At 38.9% G+C, this 20,700-nt stretch overlaps 1 protein-coding gene across 9 annotated transcripts in view; it reads left to right on the top strand.

Annotated features, from left to right (window-relative positions):
* tcf4 (transcription factor 4) overlaps window positions 1-20,700 on the top strand; it is a 238,751-nt gene that overhangs the window by 86,070 nt on the left and 131,981 nt on the right. For all 9 annotated transcript variants that reach the window (XM_071466341.1, XM_071466345.1, XM_071466338.1 and 6 more), the window contains one exon: window positions 19,513-19,571. In XM_071466341.1, coding sequence (XP_071322442.1) covers window positions 19,513-19,571 — 59 coding nt within the window. The remainder of the gene's footprint in view (window positions 1-19,512; window positions 19,572-20,700) is intronic.

Genomic DNA, 20,700 nt, shown 5'->3' with positions numbered 1-20,700 from the left:
GACACTGGCTTCTATGGCCGTTTAGGTTGGAGGAGATGGAGGAGCACCAGATGAGGAGCAAAAGGCTCACAAATGAAGACAGAGCTCCAGGAGGAGAGGGCAGGGAAGCTGAGAGAAAAACAGTGGCCCACAAACTTTCCCTGTGTATCACCGTCTTAATGTCCTGACCGTTGGTTGGTTGCCATGGCAGCAGACGAGGGTAAAGTGGTAGCTTTTCCCATTTTTTTTCCCACGCTTCCTGGGCAGTGCCATGTGAAAGCAGCAGGCAGAGTCTGTGCTGGCACACACTGAATGGGAACAGAGCTGACAAAGAACTGAAAAACCACGCTGTTAGTGTTAAACTGCCCCAGATCTGCCGAGGTGACCGGTTCAAATCCCGCTCCACCTCAGTAGGTGCAGTCAGTCAGGTGGGTCAGGTCCCACTCCAGAAACAGAAAAGAAATGAGAGGATGTTCTGGTTTTGGTAAACTGGTTAATTTCAGATCTTGTTTTGCATCCAATATTTTTTCTTTTTTTATCAGTTCAAATAGCTCTGTTGTTGTGCTCGCTGACGACTGTGTCCCTGGCAGAGGAAACAATCAACCAATCAGAGCTTGATAGAGGGATAGGGATTAAGGATGAGGAGGTCATCTTCATGTGGCAGGGCCAGATGGTGAAAAGTGTGCTGTCGTAAATCAGAAATTATATAAGTTTTAAGTGATCTTTTGTTGATCTGTCCTCAAATAGCCTAATTAGTCATATATATCCATTAGCAAAGGTAAATTAATGTTATTATTCTTGTACTTTTTGTTTCTTTGCCGATGAAATGATGACATGATCTTTTGAGCCTCGGAGCTAATAAGAGCTGCTTGCTACTGATTTTAATTCCTGACTCATGGGGAGTGAATTGCAATAAGGCCTAATGAATCTCTGTTGTTATTATGGCTGGGGTGGGTATTAACTTTTTAAATTTTCCTTTATGCGCAGTTTGTTCAAGAAAGCAGGTGACAGCGATCTGTGAGTTCCCACGTAGGCGCTCAGATGGCTCGTCCCTCCTCCCTCCTCCTCCGTCCCCGTCCTTTCTCCTGCCGTCCGTCTATTTCCACCCTCCTCCCTCCTCCCTCACCATGTGATGTCAGGTGGGGTCTGCCCTGCTGTGATGAAGCCGCTCTGATCACCAGCTCCTGAGCAGTGTGTGGGAGCAGATATGTCATTATTCTGCAGCCAGGTGGTCGCACTGAAATCACACAGAGCATATCAGCAGCGTGATGCGGCTCCCAGATCTGCAGCTACAGGTTACCCCTCATATTAAAGCCGTCCAGGTGTTCAAACGCTACCACATTTGTCTAAATACAGGTATTAAGTTGGGAGTTAGGGTAGGGGAAGAGGAGGAATAGGTCTGTCACTGATGGTGGGAGGGGAGGAAAAGAGAAAATGTGGAGGAAAGTGAGATAAAAATGCTGTAGTTCGTACTCAGGGGGTCATGATCTTTAACAGACCCAAGGACAACGTACCTGAACCAAATATACATAGACACATTTTCAACGGTGACCTGGTTATCGTAGGGACCCTACCAGTACAATCCAGGTCCAGGACTGGTTCTCAATGTCCTTAATGTAGGGACCTTTGTTTCCAACACGAAAAAACGGAAGGAAGGAAGAAACAAAATGAACAGATGTAGAAACAGATGTAGCTTTGGAGAAAATAGAATAAAAGTCAGAATAAAAGTCAGGAAGGAAGAGGAAATGTAAGAATGAAGGGACAGAAAAGGACAAAATGATTTTAGCCAAGGAGAGTATAGGGTGAGAGAAGAATGAAGGAGGAAGAGGAGGAACATAAATGATCAGAGACAGACAGCCATGACAGTGACAGGAGAAAATCAGAGTGTGATGCTGAACCCCAGGATCCTTTGACCCCTGACCCCTGCAGTCTGACAGCACCTGACCCATCATCCATCTCTCTGGGGTCACCCCTCCTCCTCCTCCTGTCCTCCCACAGAGAGAGACAGAGAGGTTGAAGGAGGCAAGAAAAACACTGTCACAGTTTCTACTCAGACCTTTTAAATCAGAATGACTGAACTAAGTCAAGACTCTTGAGGGTTGTTGTAGTTGAAATTAGTCACTTAGTCATGGATATGTAAAGCTGCTATTTACCACCAAGTGCATAAAGCCTGCATAAAGTAAACTGCATTGTAGGTCTCTGTCTATTAGCTCCTTTATCTCTCATGGATTGTTTTTTTAGCTCTGACAACTCTTAAACTGGTCGTTTCAATTAGCTTCCTTAGCTCTGTTAGCTCTGTTAACTCTGTTAGCTCTCATACAACTGGCAGCTCCATTAGCTCCCTTAGCCCCATTAGCTCTGTTAGCTCTCATGCAACTAGTAGCTCCAGCCCAGTTAGCTCTTTTGGCACTATAGCCAGGTTCAGAAGTTTTCCCCAGTTGTTACATCCATGGTTACATCACAGACTGATAAGGAACTGCTAATCACTAAAGCATGACTTTTAATGGTAAAAATTTGCCAAAATGTTAACAAACACAGGCTAAAGGTATAGCTCACACAGCTAACAAACCAAGAAAAAAGATCTTCACTTAAACATAGATGATACTTTATAATACTTCAGTGATTAGTGTGAGGGTATGCATGAAATAAGAAATGTCATCAGCATGTATCTGTTTCTCATAATAAAAATGAAGCATGCAGGTGTTAAACATTCACTTATTTCCCTGCCTGTTCCTGTTTGACACATGAAAACCTTGTGAGCCTGAACGTTGTCTTTATTTAGTCGGTTAGTGTCAGAGAACGACACTCTGCTCTCACTGCTCATTGTGCTGCACTTTAATACTTCCATATTGTGCTGCTAATTCAGAATTTCACACCTTTTCTCTCGTTCTAACTCTCTCTTTGTCTCCCCGCGTCGTTCACCTTCCATCTCAACCCCCAAGACAAGAGGAAACGTGTTAAATCCACCTCTAAGAACCTTTTTAATTCAACATTAGCAGTCGTCATCTGTCTGCCCAACAATACCCAAACACAATTTACAGCTACGACTGGAGCATCCAGGCTTTGTTTTCTCTGCAGCTAAATATTGTTCCATCAATAATGGACTCCAAACACAGAATCAGGCTTGTAGTTTTAGGTAATCCTGAATGTTTTACAGGAGATTTTTCCCCCTTTTTTGCTGTGTTTTATTGTCTTGGGAGCATAATTGGAGAATGTTGTTTTCTTCATTTGTTTTAGGTTTTAGGAGGAACATGGGCTCAGTGCCTCATGGATGTAACTCCAGATGCTATTGTGTCCGAGGTATTTGTGGAAGTGTTGCCCGAAATCCTTCAGACAAAGGCAGCAGATATGGTGGGGAAGAAAATATAAACCCTGGAAAGAATCAAATCCTCCAAAATTCTCATTCAGCGACACTTATGAAAGGAGGACGGGGGGTTAAACTGGAGCACGAAACAAGGTGATGCCCAAAAAAAAAAAAAAGAAAAAAGAAAACCACGTCAACGCGGCAGTCTACCTAAACCTCCTGCGGTGTTTCAGGTGCCAGGTTTTCTGCTCCCCACCACCACCACCACCCTCCCAACAGATCAGAGCGAAATAAAGACAGATTGATAAATTCATGGATGGATGTGAATGTTGCCAAATCGAGTCAGACCCCGACCAAAGTAAACGTCGTGCCACGGAGCGAGAAAAGAGAAGGAGAAAAGAGAAGGAGGGATGGAGGGGGAGAGAAGATTTGGGGCTCTAATGCCAGCCTTATGCGTCTTTTAGTCGTTTCCGCCGTCGGGGCTTGGCACTGGCTCGGCGCTGTCAGCCAGCCAACAAAAATCTGCAGTGCCTGCCGCATTTCAGCAGCCCTGTTTTGTCTGAGACCAACACACTCACACACACACACACACAGAAAAACACACAGCGTCGCACTCACACCACATACACACAATCGGTGGCGTTTTTCTTCACGAAACCGAAGCTTCATGAAAGAAAATTTTAAAATTGAAATCATATAGAAAAACATCAAATAATTTTCATCTTCACAGATCAAAGACATCCTGAACAAGATTTTTTTTTTTTTTTCTGCAGTGCCACAAACACACCACGCTGTTTTTGAATATTAATATGAAATATAGTTCTCCTGTTGAAGTCCTGCTGTTTGGAGGGTTTAGTGGTCGCCCTGTTTGTCGCCTCATTGTTGTTTGTGTTGTTTGTCTGTTGATTCCAGGGTGGAGGAGGGGTGAACGAGTGTGTGTGTGTGTGTGTGTGTGTGTGTGTGTGTGTGTGTGTGTGTGTGTGTGTGTGTGTGTGTGTATGTGTGTGTGATGGGAATGGGGGGTGTTGGATAATGAAGGCTGTTTGGTAATGAGGGAGGGGGGGGGGCTGTTCTTTGGGTCTCATTCACATGAACAGGGAACAAGTGTCATGGCTGCTGCTGAATTTTAATCCGTTCACGGCTTCACAACCACACAAACTCTGTTGTCTCTGAGACATGCAGGCAAATGGAGGCTCTTCTAGAAACATGTCTTCATATCAGATGCATGACATGAAGCCTCTGTCAACTTTTCCTTGTAGATTCTCACAAGGATTCATGGCACCAAACTGAAAACAACTAATAGTATGCAGTGTGTACTATACAACAAATGTCATAGTGTTGTTTCTGAACAAAGGAACCAATGACCGAGGGTCTGTAGATAGCAGGTGTTCTATGCTTTACAGACTGTAGATCCCTTTGAGGCAAATTCATAAGTGCCAGAAATCTGAATGTAAAGTAAACTTACTGAGTGTTTGTTGTGTAGGGATGAGTGAGTGAGTGGACATGGAGGTAATTTTGGAGAGACCCTTCTCTGCATACTAACATACTGAGCCTTGAGCTACTTCATTTTGTCACATTTCCAGTAACAACCCCCAGACTCAAAATCTGCTCAGAATCAAAATGAAATCAGGAACTGAGACACATGTAGCTACATTAGCATTAGCAACATTAGCACCATTAGAAAAAGTAAGATAACTCCAATGTGATGCTTTATTTATTGCTCATGAAATAAATAGGAAATACGTTTCTGCAGGTTTCCTCTGGCTTAAAACAGTTTAAAAGTTTTTTTTGTGTTTTTTTTGTGTTTTGTTTTGTTTTTTCTGGCAGATTCTGGAGGAACAAACTATTTTGTTCAGCTTTTAGAGCTTGTGTTGTAAATGAGGTTCTTTTGTGACAAATGTTGTTTCACTGTTGAAATGTGCGTATTTGTTCCCATATAAGCCAGTGTGGGCTGGACACAGTGCGTGTATTGTTCACAAAAATCAACAACAACTGTCTACAATACACAACTTTCATAACCAATAACAGTTTCTTCAGTTGATTCAACCCTTTTTCCATTTTGCTGGCTTCATAACCATCTGCACTTGACAAACTGTCTACACAAAATATTCTGCAGTGCCTGTTTTAAAGATACTGGACCAATTTTTTTTCTTTTTTTTCCAGACAAAATGACCGAACCAATATTCATAATGACTTTGCAATGTTTGCAATGTTTTGCAGTGTTTGACATCTACCTGCTTTTCATTTCCAACTAAAATTTAACGTCTGAGTCCAATGTCTTTCTGACGTTATGTTGACGTCTTCTGGGATATTTACTTAAAAACTCAGATGATGAAAGTCATTTCTTTACATTCAATCATTTTTTTTAATCTGCTTTTGTTACTGTTTCAACTTCAGTTTCACTCCCATAGGAATAGAAAGTACACCACTGTATGGTACAGTGCAGAAGCTTGTATAGACCAGCATGCACTGCAGCAGGTTCGGTAGACCAGAATGCACTGCAGTTACAGGACAGCACATGGTTGAACTTCCCTCTAGATTCATGAACTAGATGCTTCATTTACAGCCACCTGTGAGTAAAATAAAGTTCCCACCACTTATTCAAAATATGAAAAGAAAAGGTTAAAACTCTCTATGTGACATCCAGTAACTTTAGTTACATCGTAACATTTTTTACAAACTAGATTTGTAAAGATAAACTCCAGGTAACAATTATGTGTTTGACTCAAAGTGGAAAATAAGACAATATTTGTGCTTATATCTGGAGAAACCAATCCACAACACCGCGTCTATCGGAGTGAATAACCACTAATACTTTATTGTCATTGAACACTGAGATGTTAAATGGATGAAATTTAAGTTTTTCTTTAAGAGTCAGAGTTGAGTCCAGTCAGTGTGATTGGCTGTGATGTGGCTGAAGGTAGAAGCCGACAGATGTGAGCTGGATGCTGTGTCTCCGGAGTCGTCCCCGTCGCTCGTATACGTTCATCTGTTGTTAGATGTATTCACTCGCTCCGGTGCCAAGAAATAAATGCCTGCTGGGATTGAGGAAGGGAGGGGGGCGGGGGGGTTTACTCATCGACCATCGTCTGTTAAATTAATGTTGATCCCAAAAAATGTTACGCTTTACATGTGAAGACAACGGCATGAATAAATATATAGATTATTTCAAATTCAGCGCTGGCAGGATCATTCCAGAGTGTCTGTTAGAGCCTCTGTGTGTGTATATGTGTGTGTGCATGTGTGTTGGTACCTTTCAGACTTTGTAGAAACTTCTGGACCGGTGCCCGGTGGTGTCATGGAAACGCTTGAATCACTGAGAATGATTCATGTCTGCACAGTCCAACCCTCCCCCCTGTCACACACACACACACACACACACACACACACACACACACACACACATACACAGACAGCATGCAGGAAGAGGGAGTTTAACCCTTCTTCTATCCATCTTCCTTCCCCCTCCCCACCCCTCTTTCTCCTCTCTCCTCTTTCTTCCCTCTCATCATCTCGCCATCCTCGTCAAATCGCACTATTAGTCACATAGTTTATTAAAATGGACTCATTATATGGATGTCAGAGGAGATCACGTCTTCTGAGTGTTTCCTTTCACACGCACAAAGACTCGACGTGTCTCTCAGCCTCTGAAAGAGAGAGTCTAGACGTTGACAGCAAGTTCTTGAACAACTCCATCCCGTTTTTTTGGTTTTTTTTCTGTTTCTTCTTCCTGAATGAAAAGCAGGAAGTGATAGGTGTCAAATGTGATGGATAAACCCAACTGAAAGAAAAAGACAGATGTCGTCACTGAGGACTACTCCACCGTTCCCCTTGTGTTTGATGAGACAATAGAAATAAAAACAATGAAAAAAATCCAATTAAATTAGTCAAAATTAAAAACCCTTCAGGATAGGTTAGGTTAGGTTACTTTATTTGTAGGTAAATTTGGTTGACAGTAAAAAGGGTCATCAAGTCTGACACGTACACATATAACACACAGCACAGACAACATCTGATCTTATTTGAATTTGATCTTAAAAAATCTATGAAGCCAATTGTCTTGAAAAAACTAAGTTAATATAGGCTAACTGTTATTTCCTAACTTTATATCCACTTGTTAAGTTCACTTAAAACTTAAAACTTAGTTGTGTGTACTTCATTTTATGAAGTTGTTCCAACTTAAAAATGACAAGTAAAATTAACTTGCTAAAATAAAGGAGTAAAATAAAGGAATAAATTAATTAATTACAACAACATATCAATATGAGTGATGGCTGCTGGAACAAAGCTCTTTGTACCTATGACCCTTTGTCCAGAGGGAAGAAAGTGAAATTCAGGGAGTCGTTATTTAAAACTGAGGCAGAAATCCACTGTAACTGTGTAGTGAACAGGGACGCTAGGTGAAGCTGTCACTCACCCATCAGCTGACTCAACAATTTGTTTGGGAGGATTCCTGCTCTTTAAAGATAGATTTCCAAACCGTGACACCAGAGAAAAAGATAAAATCGATTAAACAAACAGTAGCACAGTAGTAAACATCCTCGTTGTCTTGTCAATAAGGAAATAGGACAGTTTCCTCACACAAAGCAAATGCTGATGCTCCTTCTTTCACAGCTTCACAATTTACCTCATAGTTCAGTTTGGTGTCAATAATTGTCCCAAAGTATTTAGTGTACAAAGTGTCCGTGTTTCACTAGGGCTGCACAGTTAATCAAAATATAATTAAAATTGCAATATTGCCAAGAGCAATATCCAAATTGTAGAATGCAATTTTTTTTAATAAAGGTAAAATGTGTCACAACATTGTTGTACATTGTTAACACCGTACGCATTGTGGTGCAACAGACACACCCCGGCCTATAAATCATTTTCTCCAGACTTAGGGGCACATACTTGTTTGGTACAAGCCCCGACAAAAATCACATTATCATCATTTTAGAAAAAAATTCAGTGGAAAAGAAATCAACAGTGAACCCTCCAACTGAGATCGTGAATCACATCACAATAGTTACGTTAATTAACATATCGTCGTGGATATGTCAGTGGACTGGATGAGTTGATAGATGACAAAACTGATAAAACTCACCAGCAACAGTCTAGTTGTCTTCAAACATCTTCATGTGTTTTATTTGTTATAATTAAACAAATACCACATAAGGAAATAAAAGAGAAACATAAGAACCCTTTTAAAATAAGTAAAAACAAACTGGGTTCAGGCGACGTCAACAACTCTGTGCTTTTTTTTGCCTTCTTGTGACTTTGAATAAAAACATATGGACTGCAACACAATAAAGAAAACTGCATCTCCGTAGTGGCACAAAGGTTCAAGATAAAAATATGAGACAAAACACACATATTAAATAGCATAAATAGCATGCACATTAATTATAAAAACAGATGTGAAGGATAAATAACAAATAAATGAATGAATAACCATAACTATCAGGGTAAACTGATTGTTTCTTCCTCTTGGTAAACCTAAATTAAAAAGAATATATAAAAGTTTTTTAAACATGAACTGGAAAAAAAAAACTTTCAAAATGTAACAGATGTCAATGAAATCCAAAACAAAGTGTCTAGATGTTGTCAATGACTCTGGGGCAACTACATCTTGTAATACTTAAAAAAATAAAACGAAACAGTGGAGACACTGGCACTGACTCATAGAACAAACATTTTGTCTGTGTGAATCTAAATTAAAATAATATGTTAAATTGACAAATACTTAATATTTAAAATGTCTGGATGAAATCAGTCTGTAAAATTAAGAAGTTTTACAGTCTGTAAAATGAACAATCTTATTTTGTTAACTTGTTGTTGTCCTAAGTCAACTCGGTCTCTTTGATGTCCTGTCAGAATCAGGAAGTGGACAAACACATAATCAATAACATAATCCTCTTTTGTTTTCCTGTGCTCTCTGCTCAGCTCTCTGGTCTTCCTCTCATCCTGTCTGCTCTTTATTTTGTCTCTTGTATTTGCCTCTCTTCTCTTGTCCTCCTCTTGTCTTCTCCTCCTTTTCTCTACCTTCTCTATTATTACTTCTTTCTTGTCTCCACTCCCTTCCTCTGTTATTCTCCTCACTCCTGTCTTGTGTCCTTGCTCCCTTTCCTTTCCCCTCCCCTCCCCTCCTCTCCTCTATCGATACCTGATGTGAGCAGCTAATGAACTGTGTGTTTTCTCTGTGTGTTGAGGTTGCAGTAACTGATGTAATCACTTTGTTGTTTTGTTGCAGTTAATGAAACTTTATTAAACTAATTAAGATTAACATTAACATGGAGGAACTAATTAATGAAGAAGAAAATACACCATTGCCTTGTATGTTACTGCATAATTTGGTGTTTTAAATTGATTCTTCCTCTCTGCCTGTCACTCTTTACTTTTTATAATATTTACCTATGTTTCCTGCACTTTAATGAAGTGTGTTACAAGCCTAAATCTAGCAGCACATGAGACACATGAGGTGAACTCAGGAGGTGTTTTCACAGTCAGGTTTTATCATAGGAGGAGCTGGATTCAGTGGTTTGTGGATATTAACCTTTAGGACTAAAATCATTGTGTGTCTGCTGGATAGATTTTGACTTTTTAATTTTTAATCTATCTCTTGTAAGTCCCCCAGTTTCATGAAAATATATTTTTAAATAACTGCAGTGCCCCTGGAAATGGGTTCAACAGCATTTTTTCTGTATCTGTGTCCAGGTCCAAATCTGTTAATCATTGTTGTACTCATTACACAGGTGACAGATTCTGATGGATCACAGAAAACAGTCTGAGGCTGAACACTCAACCTTGTCCAGTTAAAAATAAATAAATAACACACAAGTTCTTACTTTAACATGATGGATGGTTAGAGATGGATGGTAAGTTTGTATATGTCACCAGTGTTAATGTCTTTGCAGATGCCTGTAACGTCAGACAGAGACAGGTGAGACTCTTTAAGAGAGATCATGAATGGACGATTCGATGAGTGATTTGTTAGCTGAAGATGGAGCCAGAGCCAGAATGAAAATGTTTGTTGAAACCCATCCATAAGTAATGCTGTGAAAAAAGAAAAGAAACAATGAAACACTGATGTTGTAGCAGGGTAACGAAAGAAAACTGTAACACCACAGGTCTGAGTGTCAGGCTTCGACAAGAGTACAAAGTAATGTTAATGTGTGGACTTGCGTGTACACAGACACACACATACACACACACACACACACACACACACACAGTAAGAGTGTCTGTGGTTTTGGATCACATGCCTTGTTCTGTAAAACTCTTGTCACTGAACCTCATGGTTAAAAACACCAAAGAAAAGGTCAAATATTAACAGCGACCTTTACAGACAGAGGCGGTGTGACGTCATGTGACATGAAGAGACTTCATGAGGACTGAGACACTGATGAGACAGACAGACTATAGGTTTCTGAGGCTGGTCTTCAACCAAATACAGAGACACACAAGTCAGTCATCTGCAGCTTGTTGCCCTACCTTAAGGTGTTTTTGTGTTTGTTCGGTCACATTCAGGTCCGAGGAAGAACAGACAGAGAGCAGAAATCTTGTTGTATTTTCACACTAAACAGAAATGAAATATCTTCACAAGGAGAAAAATTAGCCTCCTGGAGTTGAGTTAGGTTTAGATTTAGGTTTGTATATACAAGCCATGTGTGCTTATAGAGTATGTTTTCATAAGTGATGTGTGACATTTCACATAATATCTGAAAACCACATATACCTGTATGTATGTGAATAGTTTTTTACGTATGAAATGGCGTTTCACTTGTGATGAACTCACCTAAAGGTTTATTCCTGACTTTGGTATAATCATTGTTATAAAAAAAAAAAATGCCATTGAAAGCTGTGGAAAAGGGAGTGAGTGAAAAAATGAATATGTATGCTTTGAGATAGTTTTATTTATTTATTTGTTTGTCAGGCGTCTGGTTTTAGTTTGGGATTTTAGCTGCTGGGGAACAGGAAGTCATTTTAGTGATCTACCACTGATGGTGACTAATAAAGGGGATTTACACCCGTTTTATGAATGTAAATACAATCATTTTTGGTGATGGTCAATGATGACACTGGAATGTAAATGTTTTTTATCTACAAATTTTTAGTTCCTGATACTAAGACTAGATTTTGTTTCCATACCTGTTAAATTTATTTAAACATGAACTTAAACATGGTCTGGACACACTCTCCACAAGGTCACTGTCTCATTTCCTGTTTTATCTGCCGCCTCAAATCTATTTCAAAAGAGGCAAAATGTTCAAGTTGTTCAAGATTTTTCTGGGGTGAGGATTTAACACTGGGTTAATAAGAGGAAGTGAAGTTAAGGGCTTTTTAATAAGTTGTGTCATAATGACAGTGTAGCGGAGCGTCCTGGTTCCTGTGAGCACTCAGCTTGTAATGGAGCTGATTTGTGTTTCCTCTGTCTCTTGGCATTGTGGATTAGCAGAGATTTGGTCCTCCTGGCTCACCGACTTCTCTATGGGCTTTATGCAGCAGAGTGGGCTGACCTCCCCTCCTCCACCTTTTGTACCTCTGTAGCCAGCACACTCTAACAAGCAGCGGTTCATCTGGGGGTCCTTCTCACAGCCACTGAGCCTGTTTAGGTTCGTCGTCTGGGAAAAAATGTCACTGCGGGGTTCCTCAAAGAAATGTAGAGATTGGCAGAAATAGAGTTGAGGTTAGAAAACTGTCTTTTCAGGGCTTCTTTTGAGATTTGAGACAGTCCAATGTTTGTTTTTAGATTATTTTGAGGCTTTTTTTTTTTTTGCTTTTGTCTGACAGCTGAGAGTAGAAATGAAAAGGGAAGATTTAGACACAGACGGCACAAGATGACAGCAGCAATGCTCCCAATATGCTTATGTGGTTGCATATAAGGTAGAAATTAGCAGTTATTTCTGGTGTCAGTATTTTGATTGACATATCAAAAATAAGGACAAATATCCATGACAAGCTTTTAAAGCCCAAAGTGATTTCCTACATTTTGTTCCACCAACAGTCCAAATTCCCCAAACATTTCAGCTAATGAATAATAACATCAAAGGAGGAAATCGTGAACATCCTCTTGTTTGACAAGCTGTAATGAGCAAATGCTTTGGTATTTTTACATAAAACTACATATTCAATATTATCATTGATCAACAAATTAGTAGAGTAACAAGATTTAAGCATTGGTTAGAATGGGACACAATTTCTAGCTATTGACATTTTTTGGCTACCTAGAGCAAACTCCCATCTTTGCAATCAAGTTAAATGTAATTGCTTTCTCTGAAAGTGTCTTTGTATTGGAACACACCTCCAAAAGTCACGAGCCCCTAAAAACGGTTGCACAAGGACGTACTTTTTAATGTTTAGATATTGGATAGACACATGGCCAGGTGTCAAAGAAACATCAAAGACTTTTGTTTTAGGCTTGTAGAAACTGTCCTGATTCAGGAAATACTTGTCGTGTTTTTTAATGAGCCTTCTGAGGTTGAAGAACCTCTGTTCTGTTGTGGTTTGAGAAACCTTCGTCAAGGCAATTTTCAAAGAACGCCCAAATGTCAAAAGTTCCGGAAGGCACTGTCACGGTTTGAGAAACCTTTTAAGGAAGGTTTTCTAAGAATGTGCTGAGGTTTTCCACATCGCATGCATTAACGTGTTTGAGGTTTCTAAACCCTGATATGACTTCCTGTAAGTATCATCTAATGAAACAAACCTTTTTTGAAAACTGGTGTGTCAATGACTCTAGTGAGGTTCCTTGTAGGGAGTGTAGGATCCTTTTATGGTCTTCTGTGACACTGTTGGAAGAAGAACATACCTAAACAACCATTTTTACTGGAAGAGGCACAGCTGAGCTCTTTGACAATCCTTAAAGGCTAAAGAACATCATATTTGAGGTCTTTAAAAACAGCCAGGATTTGAGGAAAAATTGTTGTTTTCAGTGAGGTGTTCAATGTTGAAGAACCCCTTTATCGTCAATGTTCTTTGAAGCAATGTTGTGGTTTGAGCACTTTTGATGAAGGCAGTTTTATAAGAACTCCTAAATGTCAGAGGGTTCCTGGAAGCACTGTCATGGTTTAAGAACCCTTTCAAGTAAGGTCTTTGACAAACACTCAATATTTCAGAGGTCTGCTCACATCTTTGTGGTTAAAGTGTCCCTTTATTAAGAGGTTCTTGAAGGTGCCCACTCTGATGTTTAAAAACCTTGATATGAGGCTCTAGAAGTACTGTCAGATCAAATTCATCTGATATCAGATCAAAAAGATGTTTGTAAATGAGCCTTCTGAGGTTGATGAACCCAGAAAAGTTTCTTGAAGTACCTTTATTTTGGAGAGTAGGGAGGATGACAGTGAGACAGAGAAGAGGCGGGAAGAGGTTTTGCTGGGATTCAGTCCAAAGTAGTCTGATAGCATCGGAGAACACTGTGTGAAACAGACTGGAGCTGAACCGCTGAATATATTTTGTAATTTTAAATTCTTATGTAATGAAAAATGTCTGATATTATACTTTTTATCTTTTCTCCTGATACTAGCATGTTTTCCTTTTTTCTATATGTCTAAAAAAAATCCAGATCCTTAATCTGCTGAAAAATACAAAACTCAATGATGTGGTCATAATTGAGAAGAAAATGAATACCTATCAGTGGTCAAAGGCATCTTTTTAAGAAATAATGGAATAGTTTTTATTTGGACATGTTTTGCTCTGACTCTTTTTTTGTATTAATAAACCTTCCTCTTGTTATCAAGGAATGGCTGCTGTGGTTCAAAATGTCTTTTCCAGTTTGAGGCAGGGAAATGAGAAGCTTCCCTGTGTGTGTGTGTCCATTCACAGTATACTGTGACAGGGTGTGTGATCTTGTGGCTGACCCTTCTCATCCTGCTTTGCTCCGACCCTGCCTGTTTTTTTCTTTAATGCTGCTCTCTCTTTAACAGCCAAATTAAAATACCAGGGATTTTTGTTTGCATGTGTAATACATGAGCGCGGCTGAAGAGATGGTGTAGGTGAAAAGGTCCGCACTTTTGGACAGAAGTAAAGACCTGGGGTTGTGCAGTTGTTAAAGCCTCAGTTTATTCAGTTCATTCATTTATTTTTCAGTGTTTGTTGTAGCTGTATCTTGGTCATTATTATCTTAACTGATTCATTGCGGTATTTATAAAATAATGAAAATCCCACATTAATCAGCATGTAGTCATATTATGGTTTATTAGCGGCTTTTTTACTTTGACAAAATCCTATAGTTTACAAAGAACATTACAAAGCATCATTTATAATAATAATTTTGTATGCATTCTTAATGACAGGGAGAGATATTGAGTCATGTATTTGCTTTTTTTATTTCTATTGATTGCAGCAAAATAACAAATATAATTCTTTAAAAGATTATGGAAATAGTAAAATATAAGGAGGCACACACACATATCCATTCATTCTTTGTCAGTGCTGATTAACAATTATCTGCACAAAAAGACAAAAAAGTTAAACCCAAAAAAACAATATACTTGTTTTGGTCTGTTCCCATTTCTTTCTTTATAGACATGTCAGTATTTCGACTATGAATGGACTTCCTCAGGTAAAGGTCAGATTGTGAGCATCGGTTGTGAATAACTGGGTAACTGATACTGCTTTATGAACATAAGCACTATGCCCAATTATTCAGTGAAACATGACAGAAAAATATCAATGTTGCCTAAACTTAAATATACAATCAATAATATAATTGTATTTCTGTTCTGTTCTAAAGACTATACAGCAGCAGCTGTCAAAACATGATTTTAAAAATATTATATATTTTTTATTATATCATTTTATATTTTATTTTTTATATTTTTTAGTACACGCCTTCAGAAGCGTGTGTGTGTCAATTCACACACTCACTCAGAGGCTCTAATTGATTACCAATTCAGCAGCACCATGTGTTAGTGTCTATAGATAGATAGATAAATAGATTTATTGGCAGGGGAGACAAAACTGCAAACGTTGCGCTCCTCATTTTAAGGACCCATATCCAGAAGCAGACAGTAGTTGGGGGTGTGAGGAGGGGATTGATGGGTTGACCACTGCTATGCATGTAAATGCTATTTTTGAGATGAACAAGCTTGAACTGTTTAATTTTTTTTTCCTGCCTAGCTTCTTTGTACAAACACAAATTTTTCACCTGATCACATTTCTCCTGTAATTCTCTGTTATGGCTTTTGTTTCCTGTGGCGGGACCTTTAAGGTGATATAAGAGGTAACAAAGTATGTTAGTGAATGAATGATAGAATACATGAAAGAGAGTGTGAATGAATGAAGTACATAATTGTTCATTGTGCTGATTTTGTGTAGAAAAAAAAATCCCAATTGTGGTATGTGAATGTGAATGTGAATGTGAATGAATCGATGGTAAATCATATTGAATGATGTTGTGTACTTCATCACTAAATCTCAAGTTGTGTGTTCAAAAAAGTGGATTTTTGTTTATTGAATGAATGAGGTAATAACTGATCAGACTGTTGATTAAACATACCCCATTTTCCATAAAAATATTTAATATTTCATATGAATGAATGACATACACCAAATGTTTAAATGTATTATATGTTATATTTATTATATAAAATATGTTTTGAATAAATTAATCATTTTAAAAAACCTAACCTTTTAGCTTCTATTACATATAAAACACTGATTCCTTTTTTTTGTACAGTATAACCTTTTTTACACTTGACAAATTCAAAATGATAAAATTATATTTGATCAGAGACAATCATGTAACCATTCATGTCAAATACAACATTTAGCCTATATTTAGAATTTAGTTAAGAAACTGTGTGTTTTCATTGTGCAGTGGGTGAAAGATTTTTGGATTCGTTGCAGGATGTGGTTGTTTAGCAATGTCAAATCTGAATGGATCTTTGTGGGACTACGTTTGTGTGTGTGTGTGTGTGTGTGTGTGTGTGTGCGGTCATGAATTTGTATTTTTAAATACATGTGCTTCTGTGTTTGGATATATTTCAGTACCATGCAAAAGTACATTTGCACATGTCTGTGTTTGTGTGTGTGTGTGTGTGTGTGTGTGTGTGTGTATGGGGCTATATATACATATATTGTACATATTTACACGTATGTGAGTGTGTGTGTGTGTGTGTGTGTGTGTGTGTGTGTGTGTGTGTATGTGCGTGTGCATCTTTGCCAGTGTTTTCCATTATGTGTGTGTGTGTGTGTGGGAGTCTTTGTATATGTGCCAAACCGGTCCAGCTGGCATCAGTCGTAGCTGAAGCCGAGGCCGCTGTATCGGTCACACACAAAAACACACACACACACACACGCACACACACACACACACACACACACACAGTCGACCACATTCCCATTCTGTACGCCTGTAATTATCAACCTCTTCTGCATCGACTACCATGTTGGCATGTATTCAGTGCTGGTCTATACACGCCTGATTCAAACCCTTCACCACATACACGCTTCATTTTCTTCCACATACGCTCGCTATGAAACCCCTCCATTTCATCTCGTACGGCTGCACCGACCGCAGAATGTAATTACACACTAACCGTGGATTGATATTTAGACTGGCTGAAGATTTAAGGTTTTATCCAAAAAGAAGGTCTGTGTGGTAAAAATAGGCACCGAAGCGGTCCCGCAGCTCGGAGGAGAGGAAAGCCTGTTCAGAAGCTGGAGAGGAAATTAGCTTTGTTGTCTATACGCAGCGGCAGTCGCTGCATTTTCGAAATTCATCAGACACCTTTTTCACAGCCAGACATGCTCGGTTTGTGTATTAAAACGATGGTCGGTTACCTGCCAAAGAGGCTTCACCTTCTTGTCATGCACTGATCAATTCTTGGCCTGTGTTTAAAGAGCTCTGATGTCTGATTTCACTCAAACACATGTTTAAACATGTCCGACCAAAGATGTTTTATAAAGACAGTCGGGAAGGTGAGAATGTCGGCACTCTTTTTATTTATAGCCATAAACTGTGCATCAGATGTCTTGTAGCTTTAGGCTTAAGACTCCTGCACAATATGAAAAAGGAAACAAACACCTTAGTTCACATATATTTGTAAAGTCACAGAAAAAAAGAGATCATGTTTAGTTTTTTAGTTTTATTTTTTAACGCAAAATCAACTCTAAGAAGTACAGTTTATCTAAGAACTTATACATAATAAAACTACACAAAGAAACATTTTCTTAAGAAAACTGTGTGTACTTGCTGTTGGTGTTTTTAATGGTGAAATGGTTGTTAGGGTGATGATAAGTGGAGCTTATTTTGTGCTTACAAAAGTCGCTGTGGTATGCACTGTTTAGATGGTCTGAGCGGAGAGTTTAACCTCCTTCGCACCAGCTCCAAACTGAAACTCCACACAAGTCACATGATGAAAAACTGGACACTTTCTGTTCGGAGGAAATAAAGTGAAATTCACCACAACTGCTGTGGGCTGGGTGATATGACAATGAATATCTTGAAATGAGAGTTATCAATCTCTGTAGTAGTGTAGCAGAGCAGTGAGCAGGACTGGTCTTTATTTATCAGTCATCACTTTTCCTACCGATTATTCAGAAAGCATATGATATTACAATATATATATATACATATATATATATATATATATATATATATATATATATATATATATATATATATATATATATATATATATATATATACATATATATATATATATATATGGCAATATCAAATTAGATATAAAATGATTGATTGAGGATTTTAGCCATTGCCTACTCCTGCACTGTGTGACCAGGTTATTGAACAGTATGGTTGACAGGGCGTTACAAGACGTCTTCTAGGGTATTTGGTGTGGTTGTTAGATGGTTGCACTGGTGTTTGGGTTGGCTGCTAATGCATTTTGATGATCTTCTGGTGTTCATACATGGTTGCAAGGTGCTGTAAAGCAGATGATAGAGCATTGGTAAACACTTGGGTTATATCTGAAATTACCCCTTCTTTACTATATAGTGCGCTATATTTACTGGTCACACCAGAATTTATGTAACATATGGTCCCATCCAAAAAAATTACACAATGGTATGCAGTGTCCAGAGAGTCTGAGCATAGAGTTTAACTTTCTGTGCATCAGCTCATAATTTTACCTTGACATATTCCATTTGGAGCTTCTAGGCGGTTTTTCAGTAGTGTTGATTGCCTAGCGCGAACACTGAAGAGTCTCCGTGGACCAACAAGTGTCCAGTGGGAGAAAAAGCAGAACCACATGTTGTGAACTTTCACAGGGTTGATGCACAATAGTATTCCAGATGTGACAGAGGTAAATTTCCTCTGCAAGGATTTTAATCATTGTCTGATCAGTTTGAATGTAGAGAGATGCCTTTAATTACGACAAACTGAAACATTTTACAACATTAACAGTGATCTGAGGCAGATCAGATATTTTCTTCTTCTCTGGATGTTTCTTGATGTTGCCACCTGAAGATTGTATACATTGTCCCATATTTAGTTTGTTTTCTTCATGCAAAGAAACTAAATCTGCACCAGAAAGAAAGTGTAGACCGAAGGTGCTTTTTCTGTTTTCAAAGCTCGATCATACAGCGTTTTCTGTCGATGGATCTGTGCGTTGCAGATGCATAGATAGCAGATGTCGGATTTGTTGCGCTGGGAGATCAGCGAGCAGGAAACATACAGAGCACACACTGTGAAGACTCTGATCAGGAAAACTGGCTTTGGCTGTTTTCTACTGACAATTTCCCAGGCAAACTGTGGATGAGTGAGTCTACAAACGAATGGAAGAAAGATTAAAACGTACTTTTGGTGCGTCACGGAAATATGTCTCTGTTGGGTAAACAAATCAATCAAAATTTATTCTGCTGTTTTATTTTATTGGGGGTGAATATTTCTGAGAAAATTAATCACTTCACGATTCATCAATAATTAAACTATCGATCAATCAATTTAACATTTTACCTTCTCATTGGGTAAAAAAACAAAATCATTTAATAATGGTCAGAATTAAGGGACCAGATTTTAAGGAAATTTTGCAAATAGTGGAGTGGGTGAGTGAGTGAGTGAGCGAGCGAGTTGAAAGAAGTGAAAAATGGGTGATAATGTTATTCAGCAGTGAAACAATGGATTAGTGTGGTGAAAAATGAAAGAATTATGTGATGGATGGATAGATGGATGGGTGGATTAAGTAGTAAATGAGAGGATGACTTTCTTGTGAAGAAGAGGATTTGTCTTTGTTGAGATGACTCCCTCCACTAACTGCCCCCTCACTTTTCTTTTCTTCCTCCTGCAGGTAAAACAGAGAGGAGTTCATACTCGTACGGCAGAGAGTCCAACCCACACTGCCACCAGGTCAGTCTCACTGTACATTTCTTCTTTTAAGCAGAGTAGGTGTGTTGCACAGCTTCAGTGCTTCGTGTGTGTGTGTGTGTGTGTGTGTGTGTGTGTGAAAGCAGTAAACTTACAGAGGAAAACTGTTTGATCTGAGGTCAGTGGAAGAAGATGTTCAGTCCCTGAGATGAAGGATTTAAGCACCTGACCCTTCATCCCTCACACTGGAATTTACATTAATAACTGTGAACAGTTGTGCAGGCGAGAATGCTGACACTCTGTCCCTGGTGTGTTTGAATTAAACCAAGTGAAGCATCAAGGAGAGAGCAAAAGTGCAACAAGGTCACTGCTGTAGCCTGTTTAGCTTCGCAACTTGTAGTTTCCTCAGTGAAAGCAGAGAATGGCCGACAGTGGAGAGTGGAGCTCGACACAGTGGGGACCCACAGATTATTGAAAGGTGCTGAATGTCATTGAGGATGACACATGTGGCCTTAGAGTTACAGTGAAAGGGAAGTTAGAGCATCTTTAGTGAAAAAGAAAAGTATCAAGTGAGTTTTGTAGCTGTGGATGACTGTTAGCCTCCAACCACACCTCCATCACTTGCGTAGTTAGATCAAGAAGAAGAGGATATGAGAGGAATAAATAAATTAGAGTTTAATCAAACTCTTTTGGAAATGTAAATAAAGTTTTTACGAACAGACATCCAAACACATACCTCCAACTGCGCTGCGAGCCTCTACAACCTACAAGCCAATGGACAAGTGTGACTTTAGTTAATTACATTTCATCTAATAGATATGTATTTTCTCCCAAGTTGAAGATGAGTCATCAAAAAACATGTAATACAGTATTATTACAACCCAGCTCAGTTTGGGGAAAATGGAAGCAACATGAACCATATGTGATTGATAAAGCACATTTGTTTAGTCCAGCTAAACAGGAGCCATCGCCAAACTCACCACCTAAACAAAATAAAATGGACAGAAAACCTCTCTATCTGTTCTGCACACTAAAAAACAAACGACCCTGTTATTAGTGGCTCTAATGAAAAAGAATTTCCTAATTATTGGGATGCCTCCCATAGCTGCAGCCAATCACAAAGCAGGATCCACACATCCTGCTTAGCATACAATATGACAGGGGTGAGACA

This window comes from Trachinotus anak, unplaced genomic scaffold, assembly GCF_046630095.1.
Source record: "Trachinotus anak isolate AG129_WGS33_773 ecotype Australia unplaced genomic scaffold, CSIRO_AGI_Tana_v1 ptg000028l, whole genome shotgun sequence".
Taxonomy (NCBI): domain Eukaryota; kingdom Metazoa; phylum Chordata; class Actinopteri; order Carangiformes; family Carangidae; genus Trachinotus; species Trachinotus anak.
The sequence above is the reverse complement of the archived record's forward strand: the minus strand, read 5'-3'. Positions and strand labels throughout refer to the sequence as shown.